A 24,221-nucleotide genomic window follows, 5' to 3' on the forward strand; every position below is an offset into this window, starting at 1 on the left:
TCCCCGGTGGGCTGCTGTCTCGTAGCCTTCCTGCTGGGGGCGTCGCATCGGTGATCCTCATCGGTGGTCTCGGCGTCAAGGGTGCCTGCCGGCGTCTCTGTCGGTCGGATTCACCTGGATCTGGGGCCGTCCATTTTCAGCGCTGCTCTGCATTTCGTCGCGTGGAGGATGTGACCGGGGGTTTGGGAGAAATCCATGGTCGGCCTGCTGCTGCGGGTCGAGACAGCGGTGACGCTTCCCGTCGTTCCCATCTTGATGGAGTTGTCTTCATCCCCCGGTCTTGTCATGTTTGGGGTGTCCTCTGTGGTGTTCTATGCTTGGTGATGCCCTCCGGTGGCACACAGGTGTCGTGGCGTCGCCTCGGCCCGGCGTGACCGTTCGAATGTACCCCATGACACAGGCGGTGTCGCGGCGTTGTGCAGTCTTGGTTGCCCGGTGCTTTTCGATTACGTCGACGGTGCAGTGTCATGGTTTAGTCTCGGCTCGCCGCTGCAGTTCGAGCGCTCGTGGTGCCCCCTGTTGTGGTCGCCGCTGCAGTTCGAGCGCTCGTGGTGCCCCCTGTTGTGGTCGCCGCTGCAGTTCGAGCGCTCGTGGTGCCCCCTGTTGTGGTGTTTTGGGTATGCTCTGTGGAGTTCTATGCCTGGTGGTGCCCTTTGACTACGCCGGTGGCACATAGGTGTCGTGGCGCCGTCTCGGCCCGGCGTGACCGTTCGAATGTACCCCATGACACAGGTGGTGTCGCGGCGTTGTGCAGTCTTGGTTGCCCCGGTGCTTTTCAATTGCGTCGATGGTGCAGTGTCATGGTTTAGTCTCGGCTAGCCACGGTGGTTCGAGCGCCCATGGTGTCCCTGTTGTGTTGTGTCCCCCCGCCATGTGTTGTCTTTGTGTTTTTGCCTTATTTCTCCTTCCTGTGCCTCCTGTGCCCCATGCTTCACTTGAAGCCTATCCTGTATTAGGCTGCAAAGCCTATAAGCAACAAATGAATACAATTCAGGTGGGGAGGATTTCTTCTCCCCCCGTTGAAAATTCAAAAAAAAAAACCCAGAAACCAGATTAGTACAGCACGTAAAACTTCAGCTGCTACGAGTGAGAGCACGACAAAGCTAAGAGCGCAAACCGGCCAGCTCCTTGACGTCTGCATTGCATGATCAACGCGGCAAACTCGTTGGGAACCTTTAAAAAACACTAAAAAGAACTACTAATTACGTACTAGCTGGTAGTAGGGGTTGATTAGTCCTCTACGTACATCTTGGAACAAGAACGGGACACCAAGGACGCCGAGTTCCTCAAGATTTCATCATCCACGGTCAACATGAACCAACCAGACAAAAGGATCGACCGACCACCAGTTGCACAAGAAAGCCAAACAAGATCCACCAAGAAACCCCCAAAAGATCGCTAGCTATACTACTAGTTCTACTATAATATCATGCAGTTCATGGGCTCAGTATCAAGCGCCCGCACTTGCACCTCCAGCTCAACGGCTTGTAGTTGGAGTGGTCGTCGTAGGAGGACGGCATTGCTCTCCCACCACCGGATGCAGCAGCACGGCCGCCATGGCGCCCAAGCTCTTTCTCCTTCTTCTTCCTCTTCTGCAGCTCATGTGGAGAAATGGGCACCTGCACCGCCTCGCAGTGCCCGCAGGACCGGCACCTCCCCGCGCAGCTCGGCGGCCTCGACCCTATCACGCCCCTGATCCCCGCAATGCCCTTGTCCTGCAGACAGAGGTCGAGGAGGCAGGAACAGGGTCAGAACTCCAACCGCATCGCAAGGGACGAAGTGAATCGTGCATTGACCGTGCGTGAAGTGAGCTGCACGTACGTACCTCGGCGAAGGCGGCGGCGCTGGCGTGGAAGGCGGCGCGGGTGGAAGCGAGGAGGAGGGCCAGTAGGAGCAGGAGAAGATGGCCCATTTGATGATGGACGGAATGGAAGCTTGGAAGCGAAAAGGCTAGCGGCGGCGGAGGGAGGGGCGGCGGGGGTGGTGATGATGGGGGCGAAAGGCAAAAGTTGGCGACCGCGGCTGATGGTCTCGTGGTGGCGATGCGCGTGCGGGCGTTTTATCCGCGCGTGTAGGATAGATTCGCAGGGGAAGAGGACGGGCAGGTGATACAAAACAGCCGGGCGGCTCCCTTCTCGGCTCCTTTTGGCGGATTGCTAGCTTCCGGCGTACAGTGCGTAGTGCATCTTGTCCAGTGAATCTACGGGTGTATACTAATAGAGAATACAGTAGAGCAATTGTTCTACGGTTTGGGCTACGTGCGGCTTTACCAATAGATCTTGATAGGACTTCTTGGAAAGAAAATAATTATGATGGAGTTATATGTGCAAAATACTTTCTCCGATCATTTTTAGTCTGCATAAGTTTTGTCCCAAGTCAAAGTATTTCTACTTTGAAGAAACTTATAAAAACAAAATCAACATTCACAAAACTGAATTAGTACCAAATTAATATAGTAGATGTTGATATTTTTTAATATAAATTTGGTCAAATTTTGCAAAGTTTGACTTGACACAAATCTAATACGCGGAGTAAAAAAGACCGGAGAGAGTAGATGATTATGAGAACACATTAATATAGAAAATTATGTGCTTGATTCGTAGGGAATAGGAAAAACACATAAATCCTAAAAGACACGGTCAGATTATAAGATTAAAACATATGGAAGGTAAGATTGCCCTTGTTATCGCGCATAGCAATGTAAAAAGGAAATTTTATAAAGAAAAAAAAATCTAAAGTGTGGATGATATTTGGTGTCGTTTGAAAAAGAAAAGAATTGATAACATACATTCTTTATTATATAGGAATTTTCGAGGAAACCAAACATGAGGTCCCTATTTCGGGCCTCTTTGATTCACAAGATTCTTAAAACACATAATTAGGAAAAAACACGTGATTGAAACTCTTGAATTCTATAAAATTAGAAAACCATTGGAATTTGGATCACATTTGATGCCACAAGGAAAGCAAAGGATTTGTACGAACATGTTTGAGTGGATGATTTATTTTTCTCCAAAATAGTGTGCAAGGTGGTTGGACAAGAAAGTTCCGGTGCAAATAAGAAATTGTAGCCTCCTCATCATCTGTGTGGGCGACTCAAGAGGCCACACATTCAACCTTTTCGGGATCCTTCACCGTGTGCCCCCTCCCTCGTGGTTGCCGATTGTGGGGCTCCATTCCTATGGCATTGGGTGATGCACGGGCAGCGGTCAGACTACGTGGTGAAGGCAAACATTGTAGGGTGGAGCCTGTTCGTGTTTGGCTGGTGGTCTGAGATCTTCCTCTTCCCCGATGGCATTGTCGTAAGCATGAGGCAGGCGCACTAAGCAATGGAGGTCACTCTAACCGCCAGGACCCAGCATGGTGTTGTAGCCCACGCCGTACGATCAGCGTAAGCCCCCTGCTCCGGTTCGACCATTGGGGATCTTTGCTAGTGAGCTGTTCGACGACGCCGAACGAGGGTGACTACCTCACACTGCCTCCATGGTCGTGACATCAGCCAGAGTGTTTTTGACCTTTCGAGCCGGTCACAAAGGAGATGATGGCCAGTGATCAGTTAGATTGGTCCAGATTTCTGGTTGGGAGTGCGGAGTTGTCGATCACTCTTTTGTGAGTTGGCAGCGCCATGCTCATTCCCGCGCTAGATGGTTTGTGCCGGTGCCATTACGCGCAATGCATGGCGGTGGTCGTGTCCTTTTCCGTCGATATGCTACCATAGGCGATGGTGGCAGAGCTAGTGGTGGCGCGTGGTGCTATCATCTAATGTAGATCAGCCATTGGGTGCCACTTGTGAGGATGGTGCGGGAGCTATGGGGTGTCCCGGACTTGGGATTTTTGCAGTGTCGGTGTCATGTGACGAGTGTCCCTTGTGGATATGCAACTTGAAAGTGCGTTATATCGACTAGAGGGGGGTGAATCGGCGATTTTTACAAATTCGTCACTGAGAAATTTCAAGGTGAGGAAATTCCTAAGTCACGAACAACTAGCACCAGAATAAGTACTCAGATGCAAGCATAACAGAGCAGTAGCACAGTCATCATGATGAAATGAAAACAAGCACAGAGTACAAGTAGCGTAAACACAGGATAGCAGGCTGAAGACAAACTTGTTGGGGAACGTAGTATTTCAAAAAAAATTCCTACGCACACGCAAGATCCATCTAGGTGATGGATAGCAACGAGCGTAAGAGTGCATCCACGTACCCTCGTCGAACGAAAGTATTACGGTGGGTGAACAAATTACTGTCGAGCAATTGATAGAATTGAGCATAGTTATGAGAATATCTAGGTATGATCACGTATATAGGCATCACGTCCGTGACAAGTAGACCGACTCCTGCCTGCATCTACTACTATTACTCCACACATCGACCGCTATCCGGCATGCATCTAGAGTATTAAGTTCATAAGAACAGAGTAATGCTTTAAGTATGATGACATGATGTAGAGGGATAACTCATGCAATATGATATAAACCCCATCTTGTTATCCTCGATGGCAACAATACAATACGTGTCGTTTCTCTTTCTGTCACTGGGATTGAGTACCGCAAGATTGAACCCAAAGCTAAGCACTTCTCCCATTGCAAGAAAGATCAATCTAGTAGACCAAACCAAACTGATAATTCAAAGAGACTTGCAAAGATAACCAATCATACATAAAATAATTCAGAGAAGATTCAAATATTGTTCATAGATAATCTTGATCATAAACCCACAATTCATCGGTCCCGACAAACACACCGCAAAAGAAGATTACATCGAATAGATCTCCACGAGAATCATAGAGAACTTTGTATTGAGATCCAAAGAGAGAGAAGAAGCCATCTAGCTAATAACTATGGACCCGAAGGTCTGAGGTAAACTACTCACACATCATCGGAGAGGCTATGGTGTTGATGTAGAAGCCCTCCGTGATCAATGCCCCCTCCGGCAGGACGCCGGAAAAGGCCCCAAGATGGGATCTCACGGGTACAGAAGGTTGCGGCGGTGGAATTAGGTTTTTGTGGATGCCTCTGTTGGTTTGGGGGTACGTAGGTATATATAGGAGGAAGAAGTACGTCGGTGGAGCAACGTGGGCCCCACGAGGGTGGAGGGCGCGCCCCCTGCCTCGTGCTCTCCTCGCCGCTTTCCTGACGTGGACTCCAAGTCCCCTGGATCACGTTTGTTCCGAAAATCACGCTCCCGAAGGTTTCATTCCGTTTGGACTCCGTTTGATATTCTTTTTCTGCGAAACACTGAAATAGGCAAAAAACAACAATTTGGGCTGGGCCTCCGGTTAATAGGTTAGTCCCAAAAATAATATAAAAGTGTATAATAAAGCCCATTAAACATCCAAAACAGAATATAATATAACATGGAACAATCAAAAATTATAGATACGTTGGAAACGTATCAAGCATCCCCAAGCTTAATTCCTGCTTGTCCTCGAGTAGGTAAATGATAAAAACATAATTTTTGATGTGGAATGCTACTTGGCATAATTTTCAATGTAATTCTCTTAATTGTGGTATGAATGTTCAGATCCGAAAGATTCAAGACAAAAGTTTAATATTGACATAAAAATAATAATACTTCAAGCATACTAACTAAGCAATTATGTCTTCTCAAAATAACATGGCCAAAGAAAGTTATCCCTACAAAATCATATAGTCTGGCTATGCTCTATCTTCATCACACAAAATATTTAAATCATGCACAACCCCGATGACAAGCCAAACAATTGTTTCATACTTTTGGTGTTCTCAAACTTTTCCAATCTTCACGCATTACATGAGCGTGAGCGATGGACATAGCACTATATGTGTAATAGAATGGTGGTTGTGGAGAAGACAAAGAGGGGAGAAGATAGTCTCACATCAACTAGGCATATCAACGGGCTATGGAGATGCCCATCAATAGATATCAATGTGAGTGAGTAGGGATTGCCATGCAACGGATGCACTAGAGCTATAAGTATATGAAAGCTCAACAAAAGAAACTAAGTGGGTGTGCATCCAACTCGTTTGCTCACGAAGACCTTGGGCATTTTGAGGAAGCCCATCATTGGAATATACAAGCCAAGTTCTATAATGAAAATTTCCCACTAGTATATGAAACGGACAACATAAGAGACTCTCTATCATGAAGATCATGGTGCTACTTTGAAGCACAAGTGTGGTAAAAGGATAGTAGCATTGTCCCTTCTCTCTTTTTCTTTTTTTATGGCCTTTTTTATGGCCTATCTCTTTTTTTATTTAGTCCGGAGTCTCATCCCGACTTATGGGGGAATCATAGCCTCCATCATCCTTTCCTCACTTGGGACAATGCTCTAATAATGGTGATCATCACACTTTTATTTTCTTACAAGTCAAGAATTACAACTCAATACTTAGAACAACAATATGACTCTATGTGAATGTCTCCGGCGGAGTACCGGGATATGCAATGAATCAAGAGTGACATGTATGAAAGAATTATGAACGGGGGCTTTGCCACAAATACGATGTCAACTACATGATCATGCAAAGCAATATGACAATGATGGAGCGTGTCATAATAAACGGAACGGTGGTAAGTTGCATGGCAATATATCTCGGAATGGCTATGGAAATGCCATGACAGGTAGGTATGGTGGCTGTTTTGAGGAAGGTATATGGTGGGTGTATGATACCGGCGAAAGGTGCGCGGTATTAGAGAGGCTAGCAATGGTGGAAGGATGAGAGTGCGTATAATCCATGGACTCAACATTAGTCATAAAGAACTCATATACTTGTTGCAAAAATATATTAGTTATCGAAACAAAGTATTACGCGCATGCTCCTAGGGGGATAGATTGGTAGGAAAAGACCATCGCTCGTCCCCGACCGCCACTCATAAGGAAGACAATCAAAAAATAAATCATGCTCCGACTTCATCACATAACGGTTCACCATACGTGCATGCTATGGGAATCACAAACTTTAACACAAGTATTTCTCAAATTCAAAACTACTCAACTAGCATGACTCTAATATTACCATCTTCATATCTCAAAACAATTATCAAGCATCAAACTCCTCATAGTATTCAACACACTCATAATAATTTTTTTACTAATCTTGAATGCCTATCATAATTTAAGCAAATTACCACGCTGTTTTGTAGGACTCTCAAAATAATCTAAGTGGAGCATGAGAGAAAAATTGTTTCTATAAAACATAACCATCGACGTGCTCTAAAAGATATAAGTGAAGCACTAGAGCAAAAACTATATAGCTCAAAAGATATAAGTGAAGCATATAGAGTATTCTAACAAATTCCGAATCAAGTGTGTGTCTCTCAAAAGGTGTGTACAGCAAGGATAATTGTGGAAAACTAACAAATAAGGACTCAAATAATACAAGACGCTCCAAGCAAAACACATATCATGTGGTGAATAAAAATATAGCTCCAAGTAAATTTACCGATGGATGAGGACGAAAGAGGGGATGCCTTCCAGGGGCATCCCCAAGCTTTGGCTTTTAGGTGTCCTTAGATTATCTTGGGGTGCCATGGGCATCCCCAAGCTTAGGCTCTTGCCAGTGTTCCATACTCCATCAAATCTTTACCCAAAACTTGAAAACTTCACAACACAAAACTTAACAGAAAATCTCGTGAGCTCCGTTAGCGAAAGAAAACAAAACACCACTTCAAGGTACTGTAATGAACTCATTCTTTATTTATATTGGTGTTAAACCTACTGTATTCCAACTTCTCTATGGTTTATAAACTATTTTACGAGCCATAGATTCATCAAAATAAGCAAACAACACACGAAAAACAGAATCTGTCAAAAACAGAACAGTCTGTAGTAATCTGTAACTAACGCAAACTTCTGGAACTCAAAGAATTCTACCAAAATAGGACGACCTAGAATTTTTTTTATTGATCTGCTGCAATTGGAATCAATATTTTATCACGTTCTGGTGATTTTTAACAATTGTTTTCGTGAACAGAAAGTTTCTGGAATTTTCAGCAAGATCAAATAACTATCATCTAAGAAGATCCTATAGGTTTAACCTGGCACAAACACTAATTAAAACATAAAAACAAATCTAACCAGAGGATAGATCAAATATTTATTCCTAAACAGAAGCAAAAAGCAAAAAACTAAAAATAAAATTGGGTTGCCTCCCAACAAGCGCTATTGTTTAACGCCCCTAGCTAGGCATAAAAACACGGATAGATCTAGGTATTGCCATCTTTGGTTTTAGGGAAGAAAATAGCAAACTTGTTGTCTATGGAATTAATCTTTCTATTTTGATAAAGCACGTGACTATTAATGGTAGAAGAAAGATTAAGCACGTTGCGGAAATTTGCATCTAAGCTAGCTTTTATCTCTTTGATGGATTCGTTTTGGTAGGAGAGCAAAAGAGATGTAGATTCAACTTTCTCATTCATGGGGTGCCCAAATATGGTTTTCATCTTTTCATAAGTATCTACGGCATCCCCTTCAAGAAAGCCTTCTTCAAATATAGAATCTAAGACATGCTTAAACGAAGAAGGTAGGGCAACATAAAAGCTCTTTAAGTAAATTTCAATTTGGTATTGGGGTACATAGTTAGCCCGGATCCTTAACAGTCTTTCCCAAGCATCTTCCAAAGATTCATCGAGTAAATAACGAATCATCTTCATCAAAATTATTAAGACTCTCATTGAAAACTCCGGCAAGTTTTTCCATAGCATTATTTATGAGTTTAGATAGAATAGAAGGATCGTCTAGAGTACTAAAACTTGGGAGAGAACCCCCAACTCTTTTTGGTTCCGACATGGCGAAGGAAAGGCGAGCGGAAAAGAGAGGGCGAATAAAATGGCAAGGGTGAAGTGGGGGAGAGGAAAACGAGAGGCAAATGGCAAATAATGTAATGCGAGGGATAAGGGTTTGTGATGGGTACTTGGTATGTCTTGACTTGACTTGACTTGGTGCGAATCTCCCCGGCAACGGCGCGAGAAATCCTTCTTGCTACCTCTTGAGCACTGCATTGGTTTTTCCCTTGAAGAGGAAAGGGTGATGCAGTAAAGTAGCGTAAGTATTTCCCTTAGTTTTTGAGAACCAAGGTATCAATCCAGTAGGAGACCACGCTCAAGTCCCTCGCACCTACACAAACAAATAAGAACCTCGCAACCAACACAATAAAGGGGTTGTCAATCCCTTCACGGTCACTTACGAGAGTGAGATCTGATAGATATGATAAGATAATATTTTTGGTATTTTTATGATAAGGAGAAATAAAGATGCAAAGTAAAATAAAAGGCAATGGAAATAGCTAAGTGTTGGAAGATTAATATGATGGAAAATAGACCCAGGGCCATAGGTTTCACTAGTGGCTTCTCTCAAGAGCATAAGTATTACGTTGGGTGAACAAATTACTGTCGAGCAATTGATAGAATTGAGCATAGTTATGAGAATATCTAGGTATGATCATGTATATAGGTATCACGTCCGTGACAAGTAGACCAACTCCTGCCTGCATCTACTACTATTACTCCACACATTGACCGCTATCCAGCATGCATCTAGAGTATTAAGTTCATAAGAACAGAGTAACGCTTTAAGCAAGATGACATGATGTAGAGGGATAAACTCATGCAATATGATATAAACCCCATCTTGTTATCCTCGATGGCAACAATACAATACGTGCCTTGCTGCCCTTCTGTCACTGGGAAAGGACACCGCAAGATTGAACCCAAAGCTAAGCACTTCTCCCATTGCAAGAAAGATCAATCTAGTAGGCCAAACCAAACTGATAATTCGAAGAGACTTGCAAAGATAACCAATCATACATAAAAGAATTCAGAGAAGATTCAAATATTGTTCATAGATAAACTTGATCATAAACCCACAATTCATCGGTCCCGACAAACACACCGCAAAAGAAGATTACATCGAATAGATCTCCACGAGAATCGTGGAGAACTTTGTATTGAGATCCAAAGAGAGAGAAGAAGCCATCTAGCTAATAACTATGGACCCGAAGGTCTGAGGTAAACTACTCACACATCATCGGAGAGGCTATGGTGTTGATGTAGAAGCCCTCCGTGATCAATGCCCCCTCCGGCAGGACGCCGGAAAAGGCCCCAAGATGGGATCTCACGGGTACAGAAGGTTGCGGCGGTGGAATTAGGTTTTCGTGGATGCCTCTGTTGGTTTGGGGGTACGTAGGTATATATAGGAGGAAGAAGTATGTCGGTGGAGCAACGTGGGCCCCACGAGGGTGGATGGCGCGCCCCCCTGCCTCGTGCTCTCCTCGCTGCTTTCTTGACGTGCACTCCAAGTCCCGTGGATCACGTTTGTTCCGAAAATCACGCTCCCGAAGGTTTCATTCCGTTTGGACTCCGTTTGATATTCTTTTTCTGCGAAACACTGAAATAGGCAAAAAACAGCAATTTGGGCTGGGCCTCCGGTTAATAGGTTAGTACCAAAAACAATATAAAAGTGTATAATAAAGCCCATTAAACATCCAAAACAGAATATAATATAACATGGAACAATGAAAAATTATAGATACGTTGGAGACGTATCAAGCATCCCCAAGCTTAATCCCTGCTCGTCCTCGAGTAGGTAAATGATAAAAACATAATTTTTGATGTGGAATTCTACTTGGCATAATTTTCAATGTAATTCTCTTAATTGTGGTATGAATGTTCAGATCCGAAAGATTCAAGACAAAAGTTTAATATTGACATAAAAATAATAATACTTCAAGCATACTAACTAAGCAATTATGTCTTCTCAAAATAACATGGCCAAAGAAAGTTATCCCTACAAAATCATATAGTCTGGCTATGCTCTATCTTCATCACACAAAGTATTTAAATCATGCACAACCCGATGACAAGCCAAGCAATTGTTTCATACTTTTGGTGTTCTCAACTTTTTCAATCTTCACGCAATACATGAGCGTGAGCCATGGACATAGCACTATATGTGGAATAGAATGGTGGTTGTGGAGAAGACAAAAAGGGAGAAGATAGTCTCACATCAACTAGGCGTATCAACGGGCTATGGAGATGCCCATCAATAGATATCAATGTGAGTGAGTAGGGATTGCCATGCAACGGATGCACTAGAGCTATAAGTATATGAAAGCTCAACAAAAGAAACTAAGTGGGTGTGCATCCAACTCGCTTGCTCACGAAGACCTAGGGCATTTTGAGGAAGCCCATCATTGGAATATACAAGCCAAGTTCTATAATGAAAATTTCCCCACTAGTATATGAAACTGACAACATAAGAGACTCTCTATCATGAAGATCATGGTGCTACTTTGAAGCATAAGTGTGGTAAAAGGATAGTAGCATTGTCCCTTCTCTCTTTTTTTCTTTTTTATGGCCTTTCTCTTTTTTTATGGCCTATCTCTTTTTTTATTTAGTCCGTAGTCTCATCCCGACTTATGGGGGAATCATAGCCTCCATCATCCTTTCCTCACTTGGGACAATGCTCTAATAATGATGATCATCACACTTTTATTTTCTTACAACTCAAGAATTACAACTCAATACTTAGAACAACAATATGACTCTATGTGAATGCCTCCGGCGGAGTACCGGGATATGCAATGCATCAAGAGTGACATGTATGAAATAATTATGAACGGTGGCTTTGCCACAAATACGATGTCAACTACATGATCATGCAAAGCAATATGACAATGATGGAGCGTGTCATAATAAACGGAACGGTGGTAAGTTGCATGGCAATATATCTCGGAATGGCTATGGAAATGCCATGATAGGTAGGTATGGTGGCTGTTTTGAGAAGGTATATGGTGGGATGATACCGGTGAAAGGTGCGCGGTATTAGAGAGGCTAGCAATGGTGGAAGGATGAGAGTGCGTATAATCCATGGACTCAACATTAGTCATAAAGAACTCATATACTTGTTGCAAAAATCTATTAGTTATCGAAACAAACTATTACGCGCATGCTCCTAGGGGGATAGATTGGTAGGAAAAGACCATCGCTCATCCCCGACCGCCACTCATAAGGAAGACAATCAAAAAATAAATCATGCTCCGACTTCATCACATAACGGTTCACCATACGTGCATGCTACGGGAATCACAAACTTTAACACAAGTATTTCTCAAATTCAAAACTACTCAACTAGCATGACTCTAATATTATCATCTTCATATCTCAAAACAATTATCAAGCATCAAACTTCTCATAGTATTCAACACACTCATAATTTTTTTTTTACTAATCTTGAATGCCTATCATAATTTAAGCAAATTACCACGCTGTTTTGTAGGACTCTCAAAATAATCTAAGTGGAGCATGAGAGAACAATAGTTTCTATAAAACATAACCATCGACGTGCTCTAAAAGATATAAGTGAAGCACTAGAGCAAAAACTATATAGCTCAAAAGATATAAGTGAAGCATATAGAGTATTCTAACAAATTCCGAATCAAGTGTGTCTCTCTCAAAAGGTGTGTACAGCAAGCATAATTGTGGCAAACTAACAAATAAAGACTCAAATAATACAAGACGCTCCAAGCAAAACACATATCATGTGGTGAATAAAAATATAGCTCCAAGTAAATTTACCGATGGATGAGGACGAAAGAGGGGATGCCTTCCGGGGCATCCTCAAGCTTTGGCTTTTAGGTGTCCTTAGATTATCTTGGGGTGCCATGGGCATACCCAAGCTTAGGCTCTTGCCACTCCTTGTTCCATACTCCATCAAATCTTTACCCAAAACTTGAAAACTTCACAACACAAAACTTAACAGAAAATCTCGTGAGCTCCGTTAGCGAAAGAAAACAAAACACCAATTCAAGGTACTGTAATGAACTCCTTCTTTATATATATTGGTGTTAAACCTACTGTATTCCAACTTCTCTATGGTTTCTAAACTATTTTACGAGCCATAGATTCATCAAAATAAGCAAACAACACACGAAAAACAGAATCTGTCAAAAACAGAACAGTCTGTAGTAATCTGTAACTAACGCAAACTTCTGGAACTCAAAGAATTCTACCAAAATAGGACGACCTAGAATTTTTTTTATTGATCTTCTGCAATTGGAATCAATATTTTATCACGTTCTGGTGATTTTTAACAATTGTTTTCGTGAACAGAAAGTTTCTGGAATTTTCAGCAAGATCAAATAACTATCATCCAAGAAGATCCTATAGGTTTAACTTGGCACAAACACTAATTAAAACATAAAAACAAATCTAACCAGAGGCTAGATCAAATATTTATTCCTAAACAGAAGCAAAAAGCAAAAAACTAAAAATAAAATTGGGTTGCCTCCCAACAAGCGCTATCGTTTAACGCCCCTAGCTAGGCATAAAAACACGGATAGATCTAGGTATTGCCATCTTTGGTTTTAGGGAAGAAAAGAGCAAACTTGTTGTCTATGGAATTAATCTTTCTATTTTGATAAAGCACGTGACTATTAATGGTAGAAGAAAGATTAAGCACGTTGCGGAAATTTGCATCTAAGCTAGCTTTTATCTCTTTGATGGATTCGTTTTGGTAGGAGAGCAAAAGAGATGTAGATTCAACTTTCTCATTCATGGGGTGCCCAAATATGGTTTTCATCTTTTCATAAGTATCTACGGCATCCCCTTCAAGAAAGCCTTCTTCAAATATAGAATCTAAGACATGCTTAAACGAAGAAGGTAGGGCAACATAAAAGCTCTTTAAGTAAATTTCAATTTGGTATTGGGGTACATAGTTAGCCCGGATCCTTAACAGTCTTTCCCAAGCATCTTCCAAAGATTCATCGACTAAATAACAAAAAATTCCGGAATCATCTTCATCAAAATTATTAAGACTCTCATTGACAACTCCGGCAGGTTTTTCCATAGCATTATTTATGACTTTAGATAGAATAGAAGGATCGTCCAGAGTACTAAAACTTGGGAGAGAACTTGTTGGGGATATTACCACTGGGTGTAAACCGGCCAGGAGAGGCCGGGTTAACCCCATAAGTAGTACATCTGTATCTGAAGCCCATGAAGACAGACGGTGACGCCTCATGAAGGCCCAGGGCCCAAAGCTGGTTTAAGGCCTGTAGACACAAACCGGCATTGATATGTAAACTTGTGTTGTAAGATAGAGGTAGCAGAGACCGAGCCGGACACGATTATGAGCCGGCCTCAGGATTCTGTAAACGGTCGGGCGTCAAGCCATGTATATAAGGGGACGACCCGGCGGCGGTTCAGGGACAACAGACAACAACTCGAGACTCAGGCAAAGCGTATTCGCTCCCTGGTCATCGAAACCCCATCAATTCCATCACAACTAGACGTAGGCTTTTACCTTCATCGTAAGGGGCCGAACTAGTATAAAACTCTCTTGCGTCCCTTGTCCGCTTTAACCCCTTTAAGCTAACCCATAGCGATGGCTCCACGGCTAAGTCCTTTCTCTAGGACATCTGCTGTGACAAAACCACGACAGTTGGCGCCCACCGTGGGGCTATCACACGATGGTTTCAAGTTCTTGGAGGGCAACTTCGAAGGACTCAAGGGTTACGCTGTGGGCCGGATGACCAAGAGTCGCCGCGGCAAGCTCTACATCGACGATGCAGGCTGGGGCCCCGAGGTCGGCTGGGTCCCCTTTGGTGGCATACACGTTTTCATTGGCAGATCGACGAACCGGGCCCTGAGCCGGACATCTGCACCGACCTCGTCGAAACGGCTCAGCGTGCGAGATCTGCCCGGGTCAAGCCTGTCATGAAGCGTGCCTTCGTGGGAGTTATCCATGAAGGGGAGTCGGAGGATAGATCGGAATCTGGTGGTGAGACCGTCGTTTATTCCGGCGATGAGTCATCGACCGGAGAGACCAAATCGTTATATCAGTTACAAGATGGCCGGATTGAGGGCTGTTCCAATGGCGACAGTATTCCGGACCCCTTTGATCTGCCAAACCGGGTTGCGATCTTCATGGCCGGCACGCAACCGGCGCTCCACTCTTGGACCGTAGCGGCGATGATTTCCGGATCAGCGGCGGCGGCAGCGGCCGGGGCAGGAGGCCCTGTGTGACCGCCAGCTCAGGCTCTATCTGATTTGTTTGATGCGTTGGCGACGCTGATGGCGGAGGTTAACCTGGCGAATCAGGATGCACACAATGCGGAAATCGCAAAGGTGAAAGATCAGATCACCCAGGCCAAAGCCGATTTAGCAGCTGAGGATACCAGGATAGCCGTAGAGCGGGCCGCTTTGGATGCACAAGCTTACCGGATTATGCTGGATCAGAGTGCGTCGAACGAAGTCCTGAAGAGGAGGCACCGATCTCGCCTGCCGCCGGTTTATGATGCTAGAAATCTCTTTAACACCCCGGAGCGGGGACCAGTAATCTGCCGGTGGTAAACCGGGCGGAGGCACCGGGGGCATAGGCGCCGGTTCTGCCACATTTGGTGGACCCGCCTCGTCAGAACCACATTGTGGCACCGCATGTCCTCACGCCACAGGGTTATTATTCTAACCCGATGGACAACATTGTCGCTGCCGCTTCACGGCTGGCGGCCATCCCAATCGAAGGCGGTTCTCCAGCAGCAGTCGAGACGCGTCGGGTTAAGGAGCTTCTTCAGACAGCCTTGGTTCAACAGGAGGCCTATTCATATAGTCGCGATCGGATTCATTCCACTCCCCGTCCAAGCCGGAGTTACAGCAGGCGGATGGATGAACCGGCAGTGTCAAGCAATGCGCGAAACTGTGATCTGCCCCGTGGCAATAACCCGGCGGGTGGTGCTGGTGATGCTCAGGAGGTGGTGGACCGGGCTCGAGCACGCAGAGAGGCCGAGTTAGCGGCACAACATGAAGCCCGTCAGCTTACTCTGGTTCGTCCAACCACATTAGTGGAACCAGGAGTTACCTCTAGTTCCTTGGGAGTGCCATGTCTTGTCCCAGCGCTGCGCAATGTGCGCCTGCCCAAGGATTTCAAGGGCCCGCGCAAGGTGCCGAATTACACCGCCGATTTATCCCCCGAAACATGGGTCGAAAGCTATGAGATGGCCATGGAGATGCTGGACGTGGATGATGCGGCATGTGCGAAGTACTTCACCATGATGCTAGAAGGGACGACCTGCACTTGGCTAAAGAGCTTACCGGCTAATTCTATCAGGTCATGGGCCGAGTTGAGAGCCCGGTTTATTCAGAATTTCAAGGATACATGCAAACAGCCCATGTCAATTGTGGTCTTAGCTGCCTGTGTCCAGGAGGAAGGAGAATCAACAACCCATTGGGTGCGCCGGGTTTCGGAGATTTTGCATTCATCAGATCGCATTAACGCTGACACCGCAGTTTTAACATTGGAAGGCAATTGCCGGTTTGAACCCCTGAAGTTGAAGTTGGGACGGCTCAAACGTCATTGTAATGACATGGGAACCCTCATGGATGCACTGGTGAAGTATGCCGACTCTGATAGTACCAAGGATCCCGAGTCTGACGATGATAAGACAGGGAAGGGAAAGAAGAGCGGCAACGCCAAGGGGCAGCACCACAACCCGGCGGGCCATGGAAACGGCGGCAAGCGTAAAGCGGACCACAATTTAGAGTTTGTGGCTAACACTAATACACACGACAAGGGCCAGCGGCGTAAGGGTAAACCGCCCCAGCGCGGTGGAAGGCCAAATCCTAATCCGGACCATTTGTCTTATCCGTTGAACCGGCCCTGTCCGAAGCATGGGACGAAGGAGGAACCGTCCACACACCTCTGGAAAGATTGTTACATCATGCAAGAGTTCAAAAATTCTGATTCTTTCTGGTATGATCATGGACCAGGAGGCGGTTCGGGCCCCGGCTCTCATCGGCCGGGTTATGGCGGAGGAAATTCTGGTTCAGGCTTCCACGGTAATTAGGGCGGACATAACAATCAAGGTAATCAAGGTAACCAAGGCGGCTATAATCATCAGGGCAATCAACAGCAGCAGCAGCAGTCGGGTTACCAGAGCAACCCGAAGCAGTTGAATAGCGGACAGTATCATGTCTTCACCACTAGCTTGGACAAGCGTGATCAGAAGCTTCATAAAAGGGCGGTGAATGCCGTTGAATCGGCGGTGCCCCGTTATTTGCGCTGGTCCGAGCAGCCAATTGTGTGGAGTAGAGAAGATCATCCGCCCCGGGTTGACAATCCGGGTCATCTGGCTCTGGTGGTGGCACCTCAGGTGGGAGGTTATAAGTTCACTAAGGTACTCATGGATGGAGGTAGCAGTATCAATATCCTTTATTATGAAACTTTCCGTCGCATGGGGTTAACAGATAAAAATCTTAAACCGTCCAATACGGTGTTCCATGGTGTGGTGCCTGGTAAGTCGGCATATCCTGTTGGTAAGATAGCTCTGGAGGTGGCTTTTGGAGATGAGCATGATTCAAGATCAGAGACCTTGACCTTTGAAGTAGTGAAAATCAGAAGCCCGTATCATGCCCTATTTGGACGGCCAGCTTATGCTAAGTTTATGGCACGACCTTGTTATGTCTATCTGCAGCTCAAGATGCCGGGTCACAAGGGAACTATAACCGTGCACGGGAGCCGCAAGATTGCTCTGGAATGTGAAGAAGGTGATGCGGCTTATGCTGGTCGGTTTGTGCAACAGAAGAGTTGAAGTTTTACAAGGACAATGTTGATCCGGCAGATATGACTTCGTTGAAGAAACCAACTACAGAGCATGATCCGGCCCTGAAGTTTAAATCGGCTGATGAAACTAAGCTTGTTGACTTCGTGCCTGGCGATTCATCCAAGCAGTTCAGCATCAGCGCTAACTTGGATCTAAAATAGGAAAGCACGCTCCTCGAGTTCATCTGTGAGAATCGGGACATCTTTGCATGGAAGCCTTCTGACATGCCAGGTGTACCGAGAGAACTCGCTGAGCACACTCTCAATGTTGATCCCAAGTATAAACCGGTCAAGCAGTTTCTCCGCCGGTTCAATGAAGAAAGACGCAAAGCTATTGGAGAAGAAGTAGCCAGGCTCTTGGCGACTGGATTTATTGTTGAAGGGTTCCATCCTGAGTGGTTGGCTAATCCGGTGCTGGTCCTCAAGAAGAATGACACTTGGCGTATGTGTGTGGACTACACAGATCTCAGCAAAGCTTGTCCAGCAGATCCTTTTGCCCTTCCCCGTATTGATCAAATTATTGATGCTACGACGGGTTGTGAGCGTTTAAGTTTTTTGGATGCATATTCTGGTTATCATCAGATCAAAATGGCAGTTAAGGACCAGGAGAAGACAGCCTTCATAACTCCCTTTGGAGCTTTCTTCTATGTGTCCATGCCCTTTGGGCTCAAGAGTGCCCAGGCGACTTATCAAAGGTGTGTACAGAATTGTCTGCACAAACAGATCGGACGCAATGTTCACGCCTATGTGGATGATATTGTGGTAAAATCAAGGAAGAAGGAGACATTGATTGATGACTTGAAGGAAACCTTTGATAACCTGCGGGTTTATAAAATGATGCTTAATCCGGCCAAGTGTGTCTTTGGTGTACCAGCAGACAAGCTCTTGGGCTTTTTGGTGTCTAACAGGGGCATTGAAGCTAATCCGGAAAAGATCAAAGCCATCACCTCCTTGGCTAAACTGAAGTGTATCAATGATGTGCAACGCCTGGCAGGACGGATTGCCGCGTTGAGCCGGTTTGTCAGTCGCCTTGGCGAGAAGGCCATACCTTTATATCAGATGCTGAAGAAAACGGATAACTTCGTCTGGAGTGACACTGCTAATGAAGCATTTGAGGACTTAAAGCGGCAACTGGCTAATCCGCCGATTCTCGCTGCTCCAGTGGACAAAGAACCGTTGTTTCTATATGTGGCAGCTAATGCTCGAGCTGTTAGTGTGGCTATTGTGGTGGAGCGCAAGGAGGCGGGAAAGGAATATCCGGTTCATCGGCCGGTTTACTATATCAGTGAGGTACTTATTGAGTCCAAGCAGAGGTACCCGCATTGGCAGAAATTGTTGTATGGGGTTTTCATGGCAAGCCGGAAGCTTAAGCAGTATTTCCAAGGTCATCCCATCACGGTGGTCAGCTCCGCTCCTTTGGGGGATATAATCCAGAACAGGGAAGCAACTGGCCGGATTGCTAAGTGGGCTATCGAGCTCGGGCCTCATGGGTTGAAATACATACCCGGAACGGCGTTCAAATCTCAGGCACTTGTGGATTTCATCAATGATTGGACAGAATTACAAGCGCTAGAGGAGAAGCCGGATCACACTTATTGGACTATTCATTTTGATGGGTCCAGGCAATTGGAGGGCTCGGGGGCTGGAGTCGTATTAACTTCCCCACGAGGTGATAAGTTTTGTTATGTTCTCCGTTTAATGTTCCCTTGCACTAACAATGCAGCTGAATATGAGGCTTTACTCCATGGTCTTCGGATGGCTAAGGAGATGAACCTAAGCCGAGTTAAGTGCTTCGGTGACTCGGATCTGGTGGCTCAACAAGTGTCCGGCACTTGGGATTCCAAGGACCCACTAATGGCAGCATATCGTCGTGAGGAGGATATTGTTGCAGGTCACTTTAAAGGTTATCAGGTGGATCACGTGGACCGGCGGAAGAATGAAGCGGCGGACGCTTTAAGCCGCCTGGGTTCCCAACGTAAACCGGTTCCACCTAATGTCTTCCTGGATGTTTTGCATAATCTGTCCGTCAAGCTCCCTGGTGAAGAGGATTTGGCTGTTCCTGATCCGGAGGCCCAGTTGGTGGCGGCTCTTCATGTTATCCCGGATTGGACGGTTCCATATTTGGCGTATATAAACCGGGGCGAGTTACCAGAGGATGAAACTTTGGCCAGGCAGATAACCCGGCGGTCCAAGTCCATGACTATTATCAATGGAGAGTTACATCATTGCAGTGTAACAGGGGCGTTTGAACGCTGTGTGTCTCCTAAGGAAGGCCGTGAAATTTTGAGAGAGATCCATGAAGGAGATTGTGGTCACCACGCCGGTTCAAAATCTTTGGTGGCCAAGGCGTTTCGTCACAGTTTCTATTGGTTGACATCTCATGCTGATGCCGAGGACTTGGTCAAAAGATGTGATGGCTGTCAGAAATTCTCAAGGTGCGCTCATGTACCGGCTCAAGAATTGAGGATGATTCCAATCACCTGGCCGTTTGCAACTTGGGGGCTGGATACGGTTGGGCCTTTCAAGAGGTCCAAGGACAAGAAGACCCACCTTTTGGTGACGGTTGATAAGTTCACAAAGTGGGTGGAGGCAGAGCTAGTTAGTAAGTGTGACGCAGCCACGGCGGTTCAATTCATCAAAAAGGTGATCTTCCGGTTTGGCTTTCCACACAGCATTATAACAGACAATGGTACCAATCTGTCAAAGGGTGCCATGAAGGAGTTCTGTCAACGTGAGCACATCCGGCTTGACGTGTCATCAGTGGCCCACCCACAGTCCAATGGTCAAGCGGAGAGGGCCAATCAAGAGATCTTGAGAGGCATCAAACCCCAGCTTATGGTTCCTTTGCAACGGACGCCGAGTTGTTGGGTTGAGGAGCTACCTTCAGTGTTATGGAGCATCAATACCACACCCAACAGATCGACAAGATATACACCGTTCTTCATGGTTTATGGAGCGGAAGCGGTTCTTCCTAGTGACATCCGTCATGACTCACCTCGTGTAGCGGCATACGTTGAAGCTGACAATGAGAAGGCACGGCAGGAAGCTCTTGACCTATTAGATGAGGAGCGTGACATGGCGGCAGCCCGTTCGGCGATTTATCAGCAAGATCTGCGTCGTTATCATAGCCGCCGGGTTAGAACCAGAACCTTTCAAGAAGGAGATTTGGTGCTTCGACTCATCCAGGATCAGATGGATATGCACAAGTTATCCCCCCCTTGGGAAGGACCTTATGTGGTCAGCAAGAATCTGCACAACGGGTCATACTACCTAATCGATGTTCGAGAGCGCAAAGACTCACGTAAATCGGAGGAGGAGACCAACCGGCCGTGGAATATTGCTCATCTTCGGCCCTACTATACTTGAGCTACAGGCTCTGCTTATGTACATATTATGACATTGTATATATTATGATCAATATAATAAACCGGAACCTCAGCTAAAGCGGGGTATCTGTTGTTTTCTTACATCATGTGTGGTTACATGGAGCTTACAAAGCGGCGTCCGGTTTACCCCTTGATTTAGCTTCTCAAAGCTTGATATTAGATCACTTGGGGGCTTGGTCGTATCCGAACCATAGCTACACCTCTTGATCGGCGCAATGCCACAACATCACTTGGGGGCTTGGTCGAACCCGAACCATAGCTACACCTCTTGATCGGCGTAATGCCACAGCATCACTTGGGGGCTTGGTCGTATCCGAACCATAGCTACACCTCTTGATCGGCGTAATGCCACAGCATCACTTGGGGGCTTGGTCGAACCCGAACCATAGCTACACCTCTTGATCGGCGTAATGCCACAGCATCACTTGGGGGCTTGGTCGTATCCGAACCATAGCTACACCTCTTGATCAGCGTAATGCCACAGCATCACTTGGGGGCTTGGTCGAACCCGAACCATAGCTACACCTCTTGATCAAATTTGGGGCCTGACAGCCCGTGAAAAGCCTTGACTACAACGGTTTTTATTTGCCTTTTGCTGAGTTTTCTTTGTTTTCATAAGATTTGTGACGTTTTCAAACCGGTGTTTATCAACCCGGTTAGACTGTCAACTACAAGTTGTCAGTACATGATCAAGTTATAATCCGGAGACTATCAGCCCGGTCTGGTTTTGACTCATAGTCACCAGTATGGAGTAAACCGGTGTTTATCACAACCCGGAATGGTTTTCTTGTAAACCGGCATCATATAACAGGAGTTACTTTTACTCCGGATTAGGGTTATTACCCTCATTACAAGGTTGGTCAGCCAACACTATGCCAAAAGGTAATAGGTATCATGTATTTCCATATTTGGTTATCTTTTACAACCTTGGTTATAAACCTTGGTCATTTATATATTTGGGTATCATGACCCGCCCAGTGGTAAACCGCCAGGGCGCTTTTAACTTCTTATCTGCAGGAACAGCTTGAATAAATAGCTATGGATTATGAACATCATATCTTAAGCATGGCGGATTAACATGCATCAGTCGCAGATAAATATGCACGAAGGCATAATAGACCAAGTGTTTTAACTAGCCTATTAAAAGGCGTTTCAGTGCCCAAAGGGATAATTGTTTCTCAATAAGCATTGCAGCAAGTGGAAGACTAAACCGGCCCCCGGATTATGATTGCTTATCAGCTTGACCTGACGGTTGCGGATCATCTTGCACCGGTTCATCTTCTTCGTCTCTACCCAGCGGCTGGAAGTCAACAGTTATCCAGTCGATTCCAGTTAAAGCTTGGAACACAGCTTCGTTGCTTATAAGGGTTGACGGTTCAATATCAGGGGCATAAGTGTGCTTACGGATTGGAGGGATCAGATTTTGCGCTTCTGGAACTGGCGCCGCAACCCGTCTGTTCTTATCATCATAACTTGCCTGATAGTGTGAGAGATCAACTTCTTCAGCCAATTGACAAGCCAGTGGACGTACTTCCCGGTTTATGGCGCGGAGATCCTCCTGGCCAAATTCTGATCCGTCTTCTTTTAAGCTTGGGAAGCCTTTAGCCACGTCCACCGGATCAAGATCAGGCACCCACGCCTTTGCCTGGGTTAGAGCGGTCAGAGCGCCAGCCCTTGCAGCAGACCTCTTTAGCTCTTCTACCCAGGCAGGCAGCATAGATAGTCTGTCTAAGGTATCCTTGATTAACGTCAGGGGCGGCTTATTGTGAGAAGCGGTGCAGATAATTCGTTGAGCACCGGTATACAATTGTTCTATCAGCGTGTAGGCAACCTTCAACTTCTTCTGAACATCAGAGCCCAGATGACTAATGCGAGTTCCTGCATCATTGCAAACATCAGTAAATCGGCAACGCATGGGAAGATATGTTGAAAGTATTAAGGAAAAGATGCTTACCAAACACAGCAGCGGTCATCGCATGTACTTGCCGCTTTACACCAGTCAGCTCGTCTACCACCGGTTTGAGAGCTGCTTCTGCGTCTTCAGCTCTTTTCCGCAAAGCGGATTTCTCCGTGTTCCAATTCGCCCGCTCCTTGGCAAAGCTCTCCTTTAGCTTTTCCATAGCGGCTAAAGCGCTCGTCAGCTCATCTTTTGCTTTTGAAGTTTCGGCCTGTTGGGACTTGATGTTCTCTTGCAAATCAGCGGTTTGGCTTTCCTTCTTGCTCAGTTCAGCCTATAAGGAGACAGATACACAATGAGTTGACAGTACATATTTGAAGTACCAAGCACATAACAAGTTATCCCCTTGATACTTGGGGGCTAATGCATATTTGCTCCTTATCAGAAATTTCTACAAGTCCCAAGCATAATACAAGTATTAATCTTGGCACTTGGGGGCTAATGTGGGTTTGCTCAAAAACTGTTGGTATGGGAATTCTTCTACAGTCCTGGTTCATCTTTATAAAGTTAAGCAGGCCCTTGGGGGCTATACCGGTGAAAGAGCAGTATGGCAAATTTTAAGGAACCGGTTCATCTTAAAAAGGTAATCCGGTCCCTGGAGGCTAAATATGCAAAGTTAAGTTATCACAAAAGTCCCGGTTTAGAATGGTATCATAAACCGTCACTTGGGGGCTACTAGGAGTTGATAAACTGCAATTGGACAAAAGAGAAAAATAGTAGTTACCTCATATCGCTCCTTCATCAAGTTTACCAAACTAGCTTCATAGTCACGGCTGGTATACAGACGGTTCAAGAAGCCAGAGTGAATGTCTTGAGCATTGAGATTGGCGTAGCTTGATAAATCGGCATTCCATTTGCCTTTGCCGATAGCAGAGAGCTCGTCCTTGGCAGTATGCTTTGACAAAGTGACAGGGTTGCCAGGAGTAGTGTGGCCAGTGCCAGTAATCATAACGTCATCATCTTGATCATCAGCAGCCTTTGCTGGAGTTGGCGGTTTGTCAGTATCCTTAATCGGACTCGCCGGTTTGTCATCAGTTTGGACAAGGCTGGTTGGCCGGTCTGCATGGCTTGTAATGTCAACTTGCACTTGTTCAGCAAGGAAGTCATGGTCTTGAGGCGGCGGATCATTAAGCATGTCGTCAGCGTCGGTTTCTTCTGGATTTGGAGTTGTCTCCTGTTCAGCAGCTACATTATCATCAGCCGGTTTGCTTAACCGAGCCTTCTTGCTGGGTCTTGGCTTGGCGCTGAGAAAAGATAAGACATAAGGATCAGTACAGTATGTAAAGATAACACATCAGGAATAAA

General features: G+C 45.5%; 1 protein-coding gene across 1 annotated transcript; it reads right to left on the reverse strand.

Moving 5' to 3' along the window:
* Window positions 1-1,180: 1,180 nt before the first annotated feature.
* LOC123099364 (EPIDERMAL PATTERNING FACTOR-like protein 2) lies at window positions 1,181-2,095 on the reverse strand. Its single transcript, XM_044521535.1, has 2 exons — window positions 1,826-2,095; window positions 1,181-1,715 (listed from the first exon to the last, which is right to left on the reverse strand). Exons 1-2 carry the CDS (start codon window positions 1,910-1,912, stop codon window positions 1,437-1,439), a joined length of 366 nt encoding a protein of 121 aa, XP_044377470.1. The 5' UTR covers window positions 1,913-2,095; the 3' UTR covers window positions 1,181-1,436.
* Window positions 2,096-24,221: the final 22,126 nt, after the last annotated feature.

Source organism: Triticum aestivum, chromosome 4D, assembly GCF_018294505.1.
Source record: "Triticum aestivum cultivar Chinese Spring chromosome 4D, IWGSC CS RefSeq v2.1, whole genome shotgun sequence".
Classification (NCBI taxonomy): domain Eukaryota; kingdom Viridiplantae; phylum Streptophyta; class Magnoliopsida; order Poales; family Poaceae; genus Triticum; species Triticum aestivum.

Coding starts and splice junctions, on each gene's coding strand:
- LOC123099364 (XM_044521535.1), bottom strand. CDS start 1,912: ATGGGCCATCTTCTCCTGCTCCTACTGGCCCTCCTCCTCGCTTCCACC. Junction 1,716..1,825: donor GCGCCGCCGCCTTCGCCGAG/GTACGTACGTGC, acceptor CTCTGTCTGCAG/GACAAGGGCATTGCGGGGAT.